This window comes from Cottoperca gobio, chromosome 4, assembly GCF_900634415.1.
Source record: "Cottoperca gobio chromosome 4, fCotGob3.1, whole genome shotgun sequence".
In the NCBI taxonomy this organism is placed as follows: domain Eukaryota; kingdom Metazoa; phylum Chordata; class Actinopteri; order Perciformes; family Bovichtidae; genus Cottoperca; species Cottoperca gobio.
The window spans coordinates 5568107-5583980 of record NC_041358.1 but is presented as its reverse complement, the minus strand read 5'-3'; the positions used below and the strand labels follow the sequence as shown (position 1 = coordinate 5583980).

General features: G+C 39.6%; 1 protein-coding gene across 1 annotated transcript in view; it reads right to left on the bottom strand.

Annotated features, from left to right (window-relative positions):
- The window catches only part of lpp (LIM domain containing preferred translocation partner in lipoma), a 121343-nt gene that overhangs the window by 68554 nt on the left and 36915 nt on the right, over positions 1–15874 (bottom strand). The window contains exons 6-7 of the mRNA XM_029429366.1: positions 12331–12434; positions 8194–8316 (exon numbers count right to left, since the gene is read on the bottom strand). Coding sequence (XP_029285226.1) covers positions 8194–8316; positions 12331–12434 — 227 coding nt within the window. The remainder of the gene's footprint in view (positions 1–8193; positions 8317–12330; positions 12435–15874) is intronic.

Sequence of the window (15874 nt, the reverse complement as noted above, 5' to 3'; positions counted from 1 at the left end):
CACCTGCTGCCAGCAGTTGGCCAAAACTATCAATCTCAGTCTAATCAGGAGGCGAATACAAAATGATACTGGACAAAACATGTTATTCAGAAAAAGACAGTAAACAAATCATATGTGAAATAGCTTGTGTAAATTTGAATGTTTATGACACTATCTAATTATACTTCCTCTATTATCATCCAGTGATACACTTCTGATGGCCATACTTATTTATGTTGGTAATAAGGACTTAAAGGCACATTGAATGTGCACAACTCTGAATTCCTTTCGACAATGTACAAAATAAAGCCCACTGGATGTTGTTGAATCTCAGCAGGAGAGCTGGTGATGTGTTTGATTACTAGAAATGCACCGGAACTCAGTGTGAATTAGAGGTCACAGCTTCTGTAGCCTCCACAGAAGCAGTGCTGCTGCTCTGGCACTTGATGAGCGCACTATTTTGACACTCATCTGGGCCTCCTTGTTAGCTCCCCCACAACAGATCTGATGTGCTTAGACAGGCCTGCGCTACATGTTAGTGGGGCTGGTTGGGCGCAGATTGCAGTGCAGCAGGATTCAGCATGAACATGCTCTCATGTTTCCTCCAATCAACAGGCCTTAGACTTAGAATTAAGGACAGAAAGTGTTACTAAAATCTTAGAAGGGGATCTTAAACAATGACGTTGGGGGTGGAAATATGTAGGGACCTACAACAACCAGAGAGTACACCAGGTGACCGCTGAGCTGCTCCTCTGTAGCTACAAGTGTGGAAATCAGTAAAGCTGGCTGTTTTATGATTCGATGTTGCATGATTCCATATCTTTTTTTCTTAATTAGTATAGGGGGGGGGGCTGATAAGTTTTGTGATGACCCTCATTGACATAATAGGTGCCTGACTAATGGAGCAAGTGGAGCCAATGCATCCCCATTATATAATTAATTATGGGAGTAAAGTTAAAGTCCTGCTTTTTGTATTTTTATAAAATGTTCAAACAGTCCCTGCAATCATGTGATTTTATTTAAGCAGTCTATATCAGTGATAATTTTGACTATTTACTATTTACTACTACTACACATTTGTAAAGTACCCATGACGAGCTGGTAAATGAACCTGCTTGGCCCACTGACTCCAGACAAACTTTGAAATCAGCCAAAAGTTAGCCCAAAGTGAAACATGCTATTTATATTTTATACTAAACTAATGCAGGCGGCTGTTTGACTTAATCCAAGAGGTTAGGTGGTGCAGAATTTCAGGAAATTAGTTTTAAACACTTGTGTATCTTTACAACTTTGTCACCACATTTTAAAACATAACCAGGCGCATCTCCCTAACCCAACACAAACCTAATTATTTTAACCTAACCAAACCGTTACCCTAAAATCAAGCGTAAGCGGGGAATGTTTTATAATACTGAGACAGGATGTTACAACTCTGGAAAATTATCATGGCAGCAAGTGCGAGGTAAAAATACTGTGTTACATTACAAACAATCTACAAGGAATGTGAGCTGGCATGCATTTGATGGGCCTTGCCAGATGACATCACATTACTCTAACCCTCAAACAGCCCTTAGGGCCAAAATGTCCTCACTTTTGAAATGTGTATCACTCGAGACTGAAAAGGCAAATCTTCCCCAGATAGACGTGCAGTACAAGAGCACACACACGTAAACACACTTTCTGACAACTGAACCTAAAGAAACAATTCAAGCAGTTGTTTTCCACACATTCGCATCCTGGGACACGTCTTTTTACATGATGGACTATTGGAACATTTCAGTTCCAATAGTCCATCTGATACTTAGCATCACTCACACACTTCCTTATTAACTTCCGTGGCTGTTGGTTTCCTGGTGTTCATGTCACTCACTCAAACCGCATGTGTATATGTACTGTGAAGCCAACTGTGTGACATAAAGTGCTGAGAATGCAAAGGTTTGTGTTTCAAACGCAGGCAGCAACTTGTTGACACACCTTCAGCTTAATGTAATGTACACATTAAAATTAATTGTCTGGGGAAAAGTAAATGGTCCTGATTTAGGATTTAAGCGACAAAAGCATAGACGTGGTGTAAATGATGAACATTGAAAACGTTTACAAATAATATTCATGACTTTCCGCGCAATTACATTCAAACATTTTGCATTTAAATCTAGCGTGACAAAGAAATGACACAACACCTCTCACAGAATAAAGAGCATTATCATTATAATCAGGTCTGCTGTCGCAGGATAAAGCAAACACACTGTAACACAAACTTAGTTAACTGTGTCAAATAACAAATGGCGTCTAAGATGGAAGTGGAAAGAGAACAAATGGGAATTATATAATGATCACATTTCATTACCCACTGTTATGCCACAGAGAATACCAACTAAAGCAAACAAAATTGTTTTGATGTCTGTGAAGCATCAGTGCCGGCTGAATGTTTGCAGGAATGCTACTTAGATTTTTATGAATGAGCAGCAACGTCCACTGCAATTTCATCTGGGAGGCGAGCGCACATAAGGTCCCCTTGCTGATTCCAAGTTTAACATCGGGAGGAAGATTCCTCTCCCGGACGCTTAAAAGGGAGAGCTCGGGGTGGCTTATTGATTTTAGGAGAGCTGGCTCTGTAATTACTTGCGCGCGGAAAGCTGTAAATCAAAACTGCTCATTACTCTTTGCTTATACAAGCGGAAGATTCCTGTGCAGCAGTTGTGCCAATGCTGGAGCACAAAACCTGGCCCAGGACACGGACTGTGTTGTGTTGTAGAATAATGCATTGAAAGAGCCTGAGCACGGGCTGACAGGAGCAGCTGGGTAGGGGAAAAGGTCAACCTGAGTTAATCAGCTAGAATCAGCATCAGCTGAGGAGAGAATAACAGTGTGTGTGTGTGTGTGTGTGTGTGTGTGTGTGTGTATGTGACTGAAAAATAATAAATGGAAAGCAACTCTTTTCCATGTGCAAAAAGCTCTCAGAGTGAAGACACAGCGGCAGTAAAAGGGCATCATGACAGCGCACAGATGCTGCCTTATAGATTGCAAAAACAGGGTTAAGTCAACAAAATGTCCGATACATAACATTTCATGATTAATGCATGTCACAGCATGTATGTGTACTCTGCTGAGACACAGGTGGTGTGGCCTCTCAACCGTAATTTAGAAAGCTTGCAGCAGGTTGTGTTAAAAATAAACGTGCAGCGACTTTGACCCCGACAGGTAAAAGCACCACGACAGCCATACATTAGTTAGTTAGTACGACTGTTCGCCCACTCGTACGCAAGCTGTGCTCTCACCGAGCTGTACAGGTGCATTAATTTTTCAAGTTTTGATGACAAAAGCTTTCAGACTCCGGCTGATATATACTGCACGTTTTTGACCCAACAAAAGGTGTACACTTATACTATATTTTATTTAGGAATAATTGCCATATGTTTCATCAGTTGGTAGCGCCGCATCCTAAAAAAGTGTTTGTACTTTTTGTACTATGTCATGTGTGCATGCTGGCTTCTGTGCATTTATTTATTCATAAACATATTTTCGGACACACTATATGGACAGTGCAAAATTTGATAGAACCTCTTCAATTGCGCAAAAATATTTTTACGCACGCTTGGAGGTCGTTTTAGCTTTGTCATCAACAACTGACTGTCAAAACTAATAAAGAAAGTACAATTTAAAAACATTTAGACAATATTTATTGTCACTTAACATTGAACTATACAGATATATATAATACTGTAGATATATATAGTGTTCTTCTCGGGCTGCATTTCAAAATAAAATTGAGAAAATAAATAAATAAATAGCTTTTGAAACATTGTGCATCTTAAAATAAAGTCCTTAATCTTAGAAAAATAAATAAAGTGTAGCAGCAGCTTGAGTTTCCCTTTTTCTTTAACTGTTTCACATCTTGATTTAACTCTCAACCAATGTTAAAATAAATCTCAACACATCTTAACAATTGAACAGTTTAACCCACATCCTGGGTTAAACTGTTCTGTGGCTGATGATGATGACAGGTGGCCTATTTACTTTATTTTGTCACAAATCAACGTCACATTGGGCTCTGAGTGCTTATTTTCTGTGCCCTCAGTTCAGACTTGAGTGGGTATGTTTGGTCAAAAACGTTGTGCTTGTCTCATAGTGGCGTTTCACATCACCACTGTAATGAGCACCACGGTCTCTGAGCATATGAGACGCTGGTGTTGTGCTCCAGTGGGAAGGATGAACATGAATGAGTCCATTCTGGGTTGAAAGCTCTGTTGACTTCTCTCTTCTTGGAGAGCGCCACGAGTAGTTATTGTTCTCTCCCTGTCTGCCGCTCACTCGTCTCTTAGTCTGTGTTTCTCTCCCTTTCTCCAGTCTTCTCTCCCTGTATCGCTAACTCCGTCTTTCCGTCTGTCACTTGCCTATCATCTGTCTGTATTCAGAGTTGCAATGTTTGCCGGTTGGAAGGCACAGATTTGATTGGCTGAGTAGCATCACGTGGGATGGCTTAACTCGCATGCAATTGGTCTGTGAGTTTCCTGAACCGCTAAACCAGTGCCTTAAAAACGAGAGAAGCTGCGCCGGTTAAAATAGAAGCGTCCCGTCAAAATTGAAAATCCCTCAATAATTTATTGATTATAGGTCCGGGTCCGGATAGGTCGCCGTCTGGGTCCGGACTCAGACCGGTCCGCCTGTTAGTGAACCCTGCAGTACAAGAATGACAGAAATTTAGCATCTTTTGTTTTCTCTACTGTTAAGAAAGTTTTCGACATTTTTGGAAAAGGTATTATTTGCTTTCATACCCAAAAGTTAGATACCACTGATGTACTGTAAGTATGAAGCTACAGCCAGCACCCGGCTATCTTAGCTTAGCATAAGACTTATTTACACTTTTAGATGTTTGTTTCCTCTGCACAAAACCAACGTGTAAAAACAGCAACTTGTGGTTTTATGGGGGCTTATGTGCCAAGCCGGCACATAAGCCCCCATAAAACCTGTTACTTTTGTTGTACGGATTAAACAAACAAGATAGAACTTGTTAATTTAGCTTTAGAGGTGAGAGTGGGTGTATTTTGGACTTTACGCTAAGATAAGCTAAGCAGCTAGTGTCTCTAGTTACATATTTACCATATAGAGGTGGCACATTTCTTAATATGTTGTATTATTCCTTAAAAAAAAAAAAAACACAATAAGCCAAAATCATTCACACCAATTAGTGAATGCATTGAACTGTGAGTCAAAACCGAGTTCATCAATGAGAACTGCACAGTAGCTGTCTATGCAGACCGTCAACCTTATAACCCAACATCTGGATTCTACTGCAAACTGTTAAAAGTATATTTGATTGGTCATTCCACCATATTTTACAATCACATAATGTTATGTTATTACAGTATCGCATTTAACACCGGCACCGATGAACACACTGACGTACCACAACACCAAGCATACTAGAAATCACCAAGGCATATTTCACTTACTTGCCTTGAATGTGTATCATTTCAGAACCACATGGTTCATTTCTTTTCACGCTGTATCCGCCGTTTCCCTTGTGTGGTGCAATAATTCCCACTTTGTGTGTGGTTTACCCATTTCACTCCCTCTAACCAGGGAGCCAGGAGTCACTAAGCCAAAGGACGAAAGCACTCGCAACCAACTGTCTTTGTCACGCTGCACACTTCCCCCAAAATACACCGATTCAAGTGTCATTTTCCACAAATGTAGCATCATACATACAATAAAATACTATATTCACAGAGGTGCTATAACAGCGCTATAAAAGTTGTAATCTCTTTGTTTTAAGTTATTCTAGTTTTTTCCTATTTTATTTGCTCTTTTTTTTAGTAATTTATTATTTCATCCATTCTGCAGTCTATAGTTGTACTCTAAATTATATATTAATTTGCTTCTAATAATATTACTGTCACTATCACTAGTTGTGTTGTGTTCATCTGTAGCTAAATGAATAGCTCTCTCAATAATGGATCATCTTAACCCTGTTTACAGTCGTATGCATCCTTTAATAACTAAATAAAGCAGACAATACGTAGACATGGTAACTATATAGCAATGCGCCACATAATAAAAACTGGGATACCTTTTAGAATATTTTGACTTAAATACAAAACACTGGTGATGCTCTCACGGAGACCTTTCAGGTATTACATTATTGCTTGAATATCTCACATATCTCTGCATGGTGTTAAAAAAGCCCCTCTGAGCCTTCTTACTCCAAACACAATTGGTTAGGTTTTTTTATCCGCCTGTCCTACATTTATTGTGTGTCAAACAATTTAGTGAACTGCCCAAGGCTTTGACTTTTTGAAGTAGCTCTTAATATCGTCTAATATCAACTAATGATTTAGGTCAAGACTCATTTTGTCATGAGTGCAAAATATGTTCAAGAGATGCAACATCTGGGTCTGTTTCCTGCAGGAACCTACTTTGCTACAGTTTATCTTTTAGTTTCAATCGTCCAAAATATTTCAACAATTCTGTACTTTTCTTGGTGTTTTGACCCAATAGCATCCTTCATACAGCACTACTTGTTTAAAAGCCAAGTGTATCATCTCTTCCTACGTTGTCATGTATTTCAGTCGTGGTAGAAGAAGTACTCAGGTCCTTTACTTTACTTACTCAAAAGTACAAGTACAACAATGTAATGAAAAAAATTAAAAGTACAAAATCCTACAGTACAGAAGTATGATTATGAAATGATGTACATTAGTAGCCAATAAATGTGGAACTGTTTTAACCACATTAATAGATAGATTACAGGTCATTATTTTTTAGACAGACAGACAGCCAGCCAGACAGACAGACAGCCAGCCAGACAGTCAGACAGACAGACAGACAGACAGACAGCCAGACAGACAGACAGCCAGACAGACAGCCAGACAGACACTTTATTCATCCCGAGGGAAATGTAGGCATCCAGTATCTTAAAAGACATTATACATTGTACATGTATTAACATTACACCCCCCCCTCCCTCCATTAAAAAGTAAGTACAAATAAAATTTAAAATAAGCGATAAAGACTGTACATTATAAATACAAATGTAAAAATACAGTATATTATATTATAATTGCAAAAGTTGGAATCCCCCAGCCATCACCAAGAGGAGTTGTACAGTCTTATGGCCAGGGGGACAAAAGAGTTCTTGAGCCTGTCTGTGGAGCAGGACAGGGACAGCAGTCTGCCGCTGAACAAGCTAATAGTTTTAGTTGCACAAACAGCAGCGAATGTAAATATCTAAGTAAAGTACAAGTGCACAAGTATACTCAAATACAGTACTTGAGTAAATGCAGTGTTTCCCCATTGTCTTGGCGGGGGGCAGCGCCCTTGCCTGAAATTCAAGGTGTTTTTTCTTTCTTTTTTCAAATATTCACATTCTCCTTCGCTCCGTTTTACGAAGGGCGGGGCTTCGCAGCTGACACCGCGCCACGCACGCGCACACAATCTCCCCGCGCCACGCACGTGCACGCAACCCCCTTCCCCCCCCGCACGGTGAGCGCCCCTCCAAAGCCGTAAACCTAGGGGAAACACTGAAATTAACTTAGTTACTGACTGTCAGTGCATAATTGTATCAAGTGGAGACAACCTCCGATACTGGAAAATTAAGCCAACGTGGAAGCAACAACAACTGCAGTTCCTTGAATGGCCACTTGAGGTCAGCTCCAAAAGAGAGTCAATCCCAATGTTCAAATTCCCAACTTTACGGCAGAAAGAAACATGTTTACAGCTTGGTACAAAAATGTTTTTGATCTCTATAGCTAATCTACCTGTTCATGGCAACTGTACGATGGGTGAACTTTATACAACTTAGCCGTTTAAATTATATCAAGGCTCAAAGTGAGGCATCAATAAGGGGAGTGACCACTTTGAGTGGGTGCCGTCACACCTATAATTAGCCACTAGCTGTCTGCTAGGCGTCAACTCAAATGAATATGGCTTGCTGTGTAGTTAATTGTACTAAAACAACGTCCAAGGAAGCTGTGTGCTTCTAGTATTATTATTTATATGTTTTTAATAATAAGTAGACATCGATGTCTGTGCTCACCATATCTTGCCTGTTAGCTTAGCTTTAGCTTGTCTAAAAGACACTCTTGTTGGCCGTAAACTCAAGGCTTTAAAACGACAGTCCACAGAAGTCAGGGTGAAGTCACGGTGACTACGTCAACTTCCTATATACAGTCTATGATTTGTATGTAGAGCTGTAAAGTTGTGTTGGTATCATACTTGTGTGATCCGTGGCTTGTAGGGCGAGCTGCTCTCCAGGTCTGCCAGGATACTGGTGAGGGAGTCTATCTCAGCATCCAGACTGGAGCGTCTCTCCTCCAGGGTCTTCTCTGGTCCCTTCATCTGTGAGCAAACATCACACGTATGTACAGTACAGTGAGCCAACGTACCAGAACAGCCTGTAATGACACAAAGTTACTTTGTCTGATTGCACTCAGAAGTTAAGGAGAAATAATCATCAATGACTAGTAATTCTGACTCTGCTCTGAGACATTCACTCCGGCTTTTTCACCCTTCTCACACGTTGGATTACAGTTTCTGAGTTCATGTTCACCTTGACCTGAGACAATCCCTTTGAAAGCCACACATCAATAGCAGAGACTTCTCTCTTAGAGAAATGCGGTGAGAAATAAGAAGCAATGTATTGTCTGAAAGACAACTTTCATAAAGGAGTGCACTATTCACCTCATGCTTTTCAGCACACTTGGATTTACAGTATTTCATTCTTCATGCATTATTCATCAAAATCTCATCCAGCAGTATCTCAAACAAAAAGGTCATTTTTTTAGAATTAAAGTCTGATATTTTTTTATTCCATATATTAAACATGTGCCATATAAAAGATGATTTTTATTTAACCAGTTTATTATCGGAGGAAGCTTGAAAGCGTCAGTATCAGGATCACTCCAGCAGTCTGAGACCTCACTGATTTATTCATCTGCGTTTTTCCAGTTTCACCTCAGGGAAAACGCAACTTCAACATGTAAGGGAAGACACAAAATAAAACAAAACTGTTGCACAAAAATCTGGAAAGTAGCTAAAATGATTTGACCGTTAGTGACACTCTAGTTTCTACAAAATTCCCGGGAATTTCTCCATGGAATGACAGATATATTTTTAGCCTTCTGAACTATGCTGCAACTGCAAGAAGACTTCTTGCAATTGCCTGCGGGGGCTTTTTGAGTTGGCTGGATCAGTGACTGCTTCTTATTCTAATGTTATGTGTTTGGATTACCTGTCACAATCTATTACAGGCATTACAGGGCTTGCCTCCATTTGGAGCAGAGCTGCTACTTAAAAACATCTAAAGCAATCATGAGCGGGGGTAAACAAAGCAAAACACTAATGGCTTGTTTCAAATCAACAAAAGAAAAAAACAGGCAAACTTATTTAACAGGGATAACGAGGAGGATGAAAGAAAACATCGCAGTCTTTGTGATGTCTTGGAATTTGCCGAGCAGGGCTTCATAATGTGGACAACAGCCATGATGAGAAGGAGCTGCTTTTGTCTTTCTTTCTCCTGCTAAAGGTTTTGGCATTAGCATGTCATAATCCAGACATCTCTCTCCGCCAGGGTGATAAAGACAAGAGAATAGTTCTGCCTTCTTCTGAGGAAATACCATTTAAATCACTGATTTATTCATTCAGAGTGTATAATTTCTCTGCTGAGGCACAGAGAACAAGATACAAAGACATTTTGATTGATATCTATCCCTTCTTTTCTAAACGGCGCCTGCAGTTAAAGAGTTCTGCTCTGGCTACAGAACACATAATTAAGATACCAGCGGTGTATTAAGGAATTAAGTTGCATGGCCAGAATGATTCTACAGCCAATGTGATGAAACCGTGAAGCACTTTTAAAACTAATTAAGCACTACATTTCTTATGTAATTTCAGGCCGTAGATATTTTTTACTTCTACTGTCGACACTGTTCAGAAGAACTGGCATTATGGCAGCGGTACATAGGGGGAACACTAACTGTAGTGCTTGCCACATTATATTTGTTACGTCAACTTAAAAGGTACTAAGTGGAATTTTAACAAAAACTCATGATATTAATCACAGCGGTGGACGTTAAGTGAACTGCAGTCAGCATCCTGTTGCCCTCTCTCATGCTAGCATCGGCCAAAACAGTCATGTGACATTACATCATAATCACATATAATAACGTTACTATCTGTAATGTTGCTATATATTATTTGGACCATAATGATACTAACTAGCTTACTGTTTGCAAATTATTTAATCAGCTAACATTACGGACCCCCCAACACCAGACCCATGTCAGGCAGCTAAATTACAGCTAGCTGGCCAACCTTAGCTTAGCAATCAAATTGCCAGGTATACACCTTTGCTTTACCGCTACATTGTTTATTGTTGGCTAAAATCAACACCGTTTGTCAAAAATACTTAAGTTAGTATCATGGATCATGTTAGCTGGTGAAGTCAAGCTTGCCAATAACACATCCACTCAGATAGTATGTAGCTAGCGATAAGGTTAGCAAGCAGGAGAGCTAAGGTTAGCTGTAACTTAGCTAGGCTGCATGGACCTGATGTTAGGTGCTCCGTAACTTTAGAGGACAAAGGGAGTCTGGATTAATGAGCTGGTGTTATCCACTCAAGACAGAACGTTGCTACATCAGCTACACACTGTTGGTGCTATAAGGGAGCTGAAGAGACAAGGCACTCGGGAGCGTACGTAAGCGTCACGTAAGCTACTGGATGCCTGAATTTCCCTCGGGATAAATAAAGTATCTATCTATCATGCTTTGGATTTTCCTTTGGAGTCCTTTACATAGAAATCAGTTCACAGGCTGTTACAGGCAACCGAGAAAGCCGGGGGAAGGTCTCAGTTTATAAATGATGTTACAATCTAGTCAACAATTAGCAATACAAATCCATTAATGCGTAAATTGTTACATATAGTGATGGGAAACAAAATCCTTAGTCCTTGTTTTGGGCAAAAATAATTTGGAAAGAGATATTTTAATGTTAGTGTGAACAGGAGGAATGATCGACAGTAAGTAAAACCTGTTTCAGTCAACACATGGGCGCCAGACTTTTTTTTAACACAAACTTGAAAAACTGGAACTGCAACTTGACACTCACATTAAAGAACATTACGGACACTTTCACTTCAGACAAAGATGCTCTAGCGTTCTAGATGCTAAGCGCTGACAGTATTTTAAAAGCTATGTTCTTTCATGGGAGACGTAGTGCATTAAAACGTGGGCAAAAGACAGATTTGTTTTAAATTAAGAATATCTGATAGCGTTGAGTTACCAAGTTAAATATGAAATACCAATATTTCACTATCGGCACCAAGACGGCCCTCTTTAAACGGGTCACGGGCCAGAAGTGACCGAATACATACAACATTGAAATGATCAAATTGTAACAGCACAATTACATTAAACTTTTAGAACATTGTATTCAAAGCTTGCACAAGCCTTAAAAGAATATTGGTGCATGAGTGTCTCCGATTACAGTTAATGATCTGATGATTTGCTGAACTCCAATATGAGAAGTACATTTTGTTGATGCCTTATTAAATTTCTAACTGCTTGTGTGACCCTTTCTCTATGCTCAGGCAATTCTAAATGTGTTAGTGGAAAGCAGCTCTTAGCTTTAGATTTCCTCGGTTAATGGAAAGCCATGAAACTGTAACTGTCGTTGCACTGCACCTTTGAAAATACTTTTAGAGTTAGTTTACATTGAAGTCATAACACCACATGACACACACTGCTAATCCCCAGGATGCAGTCGTATACTGTCTATGTTTACAGTTTGTGTGGGAAGAGCGGTGAAGTTACACGCATTGCATAACTTATTAAAATTACGTAACATTCGGTTTTCAAACTTACAAAGGAAGCATTTATTTAGGATAAGAAACCGGTCAGATCAAACGAGGAGCATGAAGAGGGGACATTGAACAAAGGAATGTGAAGCACTTGGAGGATTTCACAGCAGAGGTCAAGTGCTGAGGGTGTCAGTGAGATCGCAGAGGCCAAATATCCCGGGAGGGACAAATGCCTGTGGGTATTATGACCAGCAAAGCAGAGAAAAGTGACCAGGCTCCACCAATAGGTGTCAGTCTTCTATCCTTGCTGCATTACAGCTCTCAGAATTGAAGAAAGTATGTTTGTGTGTGGGTCCTTGAGTTATGATGGCTGGCTCCAGGCAGCATCTGGAGCTGGACGCTTCTGCAGTTGGCTGCAACTCAAGTGGACAGACAGTTTGGCTGGACTTGGTACATGAACTCAGTGTAGAGCTCGGGGCTGTCTTTGCTTTCTGCGCCGACTCTTCAAGAGTTACTGACAACCAAGAAAATGTAATGCAACAACACTTTCTCTCACCTGATAGTCGCACAAGTTCATCAGTGGAGGAGGAGGGAAGGAACCGGGGGATGGAGAGAAACCGGTTGACTCTTCCGCAGGTGGTGGAGGGGGAGGGTACTCCGCTGGGATGGACACACACGCACCAAGAGAAACAAAAACAGCTTATTAAACACTTCCTCTTTTTTTTCCTCCATTCAAACTGTCACAATAGAACATACAATAAACCACTGATATATCATGCAATAACTTATTTCTATCATTTTATTTACACTCAATAATTAGTGTGACGGGTGCAAAAAACAACAAGAAATGTCTTCGTACACATCAATGTCAACAAAATGGATAAAGTGAATCATATAAACTCCTTCAGTTACATAAAATCTGAATCAGAAATCCTTTATTTGTCCCAGAGCAGCAAAGGGACGGTGCAGATGAATGACTAGATAAAATAGGTATGCTAACATATTACATAAAAGAGGCAAACACACGTGTAATACTATGAAATAAGTAACCAAAGAGACATCACCAGACGGTGAATAGTTCACACGATGCTTTGCATGGTTAAGGTGAGATTAACTGAGGTTACTGTGTATAAATACTGTATATGAATAGACGTGTGGAGAAAGTGCACGCACATCCCCGTGTAACATTCTGAGCACTTCATTGTAAACTTCGCCCTTTGGTATTTGTGGAATGCTACAACAAATTAACAACACATCGTAAAGTGTCCTTTACATTTGTTGGTTTGATGTTGGTAACAAATGCTTTAATGTTACAACTTAACACAGTTTAAAGCTGCTACAATCAATATTTTTATATTAACAATGGATCAAATGGCTGCAAAATATGAAAGGGTCGCGAACTATCACCCAACTCTGCAGTTCTCTCAGCTCTGCGGAGCATCTTAACCTCTTTCAGCTCATTGTTTTGTTTTTTATAATCCACAACTTTGGTCTTTCGGTTCACTTTCAGCGCTCTGTGTGTTTTTTGGCCTCAGCCACTCAGCAACTACTTTCAGTTAAAAAGCTCAGCACCTAACCACAGACAGACAAAGCGGGTAGATGGTGAACACAGTGGAGCATCTAAGAGAGCTAAACGCAGCGTGAATGGGTCCTGCAAACACTCATCAGGATCCGATTGATTATTATGACATGTGACAGCATTTAAGTAACTCTGAAGTTAAATATTTTAAAAACACAATTAATCAACAAATCCATATTTCTCATTAAATACAAAAAATACATTCCAGCCAGCATTTTACAAAATGCTAAGAAATTAGGATTATTCATCATAATTTCTCTTGAACTGTGAAATCAAATCAGAGATTGGAAAGGGGTTCTCCAGTTATTACAAAGGACAGAGAGTGAAAGACACAATGTAATGGAGCCTCATCATCGTCCCACGTCAATGGATTGACACACTTAATTGTAGCAATTTGGTTAACTAAGAAGTACTAATCTGGAGTAAGCATGCGTTTCTTTTCGCGGAGATTGTAAATGTAAATGTTGTGTTACAAATGGGTTCGACTAGGTGTTTGTTCTGCCAAAAGAGAAACAAGCCAAATTTGTAGTTCTAAAGTACACACTAATCCAAGGATTGCATCCAACCACATGTTTCAGACAGGATAAGGAGTTACGTGACAAATTAAATTCTGATTTGGCTTCTCTTGGCACTCGATTTAAGACTGAATCATTTGACCATGTACTTCTAAGTACCAAACCAGACATGAGCTTTGCAAATTGAAGGCTTTTATGAGACGTAATGGGAATTTGTTCCAATGCTAAGACTTTGATGAGTCCTGTTCAGATATTCCATTTGCTTTCCATGGCTTTTATCTGTTTTCATTAGAATCTAATTGATGTCATCAATGTAGTTTATCCAAGGCAGCTGACCAAATTAATTAAGCGTGGTTTTCAGCTGCCTCGACAAAACTGCCGAAGGAAGAAGAAAAATAAGAAAAGGAGACAGAGAGATAATGCAGCATGGTTAAAATTGGACACATGTCTGCGTCTTGAGCATTACAACATTTCAGAAATTGTGAGCATTGCATTAAATATTCCCTCTGGGTGCTTGAGGGCCTCCGTGTGAATTGTTTATTTTATAACCTTGTGACCTCCGCTAAAACTCCAGAGTAAACCTCTGGGAGAGGAAATAAAAATATGCTGCTCCACAACAAGGCTCTGCTGCCGGTCCTCCCTCCCCTCCCACTCCAGCACAGATCTCTTTTTGCCAGAATATAAGTCACTTGTAACTTGTGGCTTACAGAGAATTATAACATTTAGTTTCATGTACATTTCTCTCAAACATCAAAGATGTTTTGGATTTCTCATTTCAGGAAACACACGAGTTGTAAATGTTACAGAGATGCATGTTTTATTGAAAAGGCCTTCTGCATGTGGAACAGTGGAAAGCAAGACTTGGAGCTGGAACAGGAAGCATCCTTGCTGAAAGGATCTTTCTGGTTATTTTCCACTTCAACCTTGTTTTTGTAGTATCTGTAATCATGCCCGTCATTTAGCAGTGAACTGTGTTTGTAATGTAAGAACAATCACTAAACGTATTTGTATTCCCTATCTCTCAGCAAAACTGTTTTCTCTTAAAAACGCCTACACTCAACCTCAAAGTTGGCTGTGACTGTTTAATACAGAAGCATTTCCAATTAAGTGGCTTGTAATGTTATAGCTTATTTCCATCACTTAACATTCTTCTTTATAAGGAATTATCTGGCTTTGAGAGGCAGAAGTAAAAAAGCTACTGTTGTGCTATAAACGAACGTCACCACACTGAGTAGATGACTTTCCTTGTGTTCGGCGTGATGACGTTTAACGTCCTTGACCTCCTCTGAAGTCTCATTCAGACACTTGTTAGCGCCTGTATTAAGATGCGGAAAAGTTTTTGAATTCTCGAGGGGTTTTTAATGATCTAATTTATGTCGTGGATCAACATGCATGCAAGCATTGGGTGTAGATAGATTTAATATTTTCAGTAGGGATGCAAATGTGATTAATGTTATTGATAGGCGACTTACAGAGAGTGATATAAAGAGAGAGTGAGGCAAGAAACTTATTTCCTATTTTTCTCGATACGGATCCGTATTAAAGCAAAAAATAACCCGAACTTCCCAAACATGGTGGTTGTCTGAAATATTACGAAATGGGTGGAAATCTGACCAAAACTTCTATTTAAAAAAAGTTTTTAGAATATATATTTATATATATACAAATTGCAGTGCAAACGCAAATACTTTTCTCCCCACTTCTCCTTCTTTTACCGGCATCATTTTCTGTCCTCATCAAAAGAGGACCTTCTTTCCTCTCAACTACAAGACTGTGGCATAATACATAGAAAAAAAAGAAAAAAGAAAGATCATTTTTAAAATTGTGAAGATCTGTAGGAACTGAAAATGATTCCCCTCATTCACAGGTTATGCTATTTCTGTCGTTTTCAGTCTTATTTTGTGCACATGCTGCATTTTTTCACCGCGTTTCAAAGCAACCGGTCCGAGCCGCTGCGAGAACCCTCACCGGCTTCCCACCAATAAACGCAGCCGACTGTTTATTTA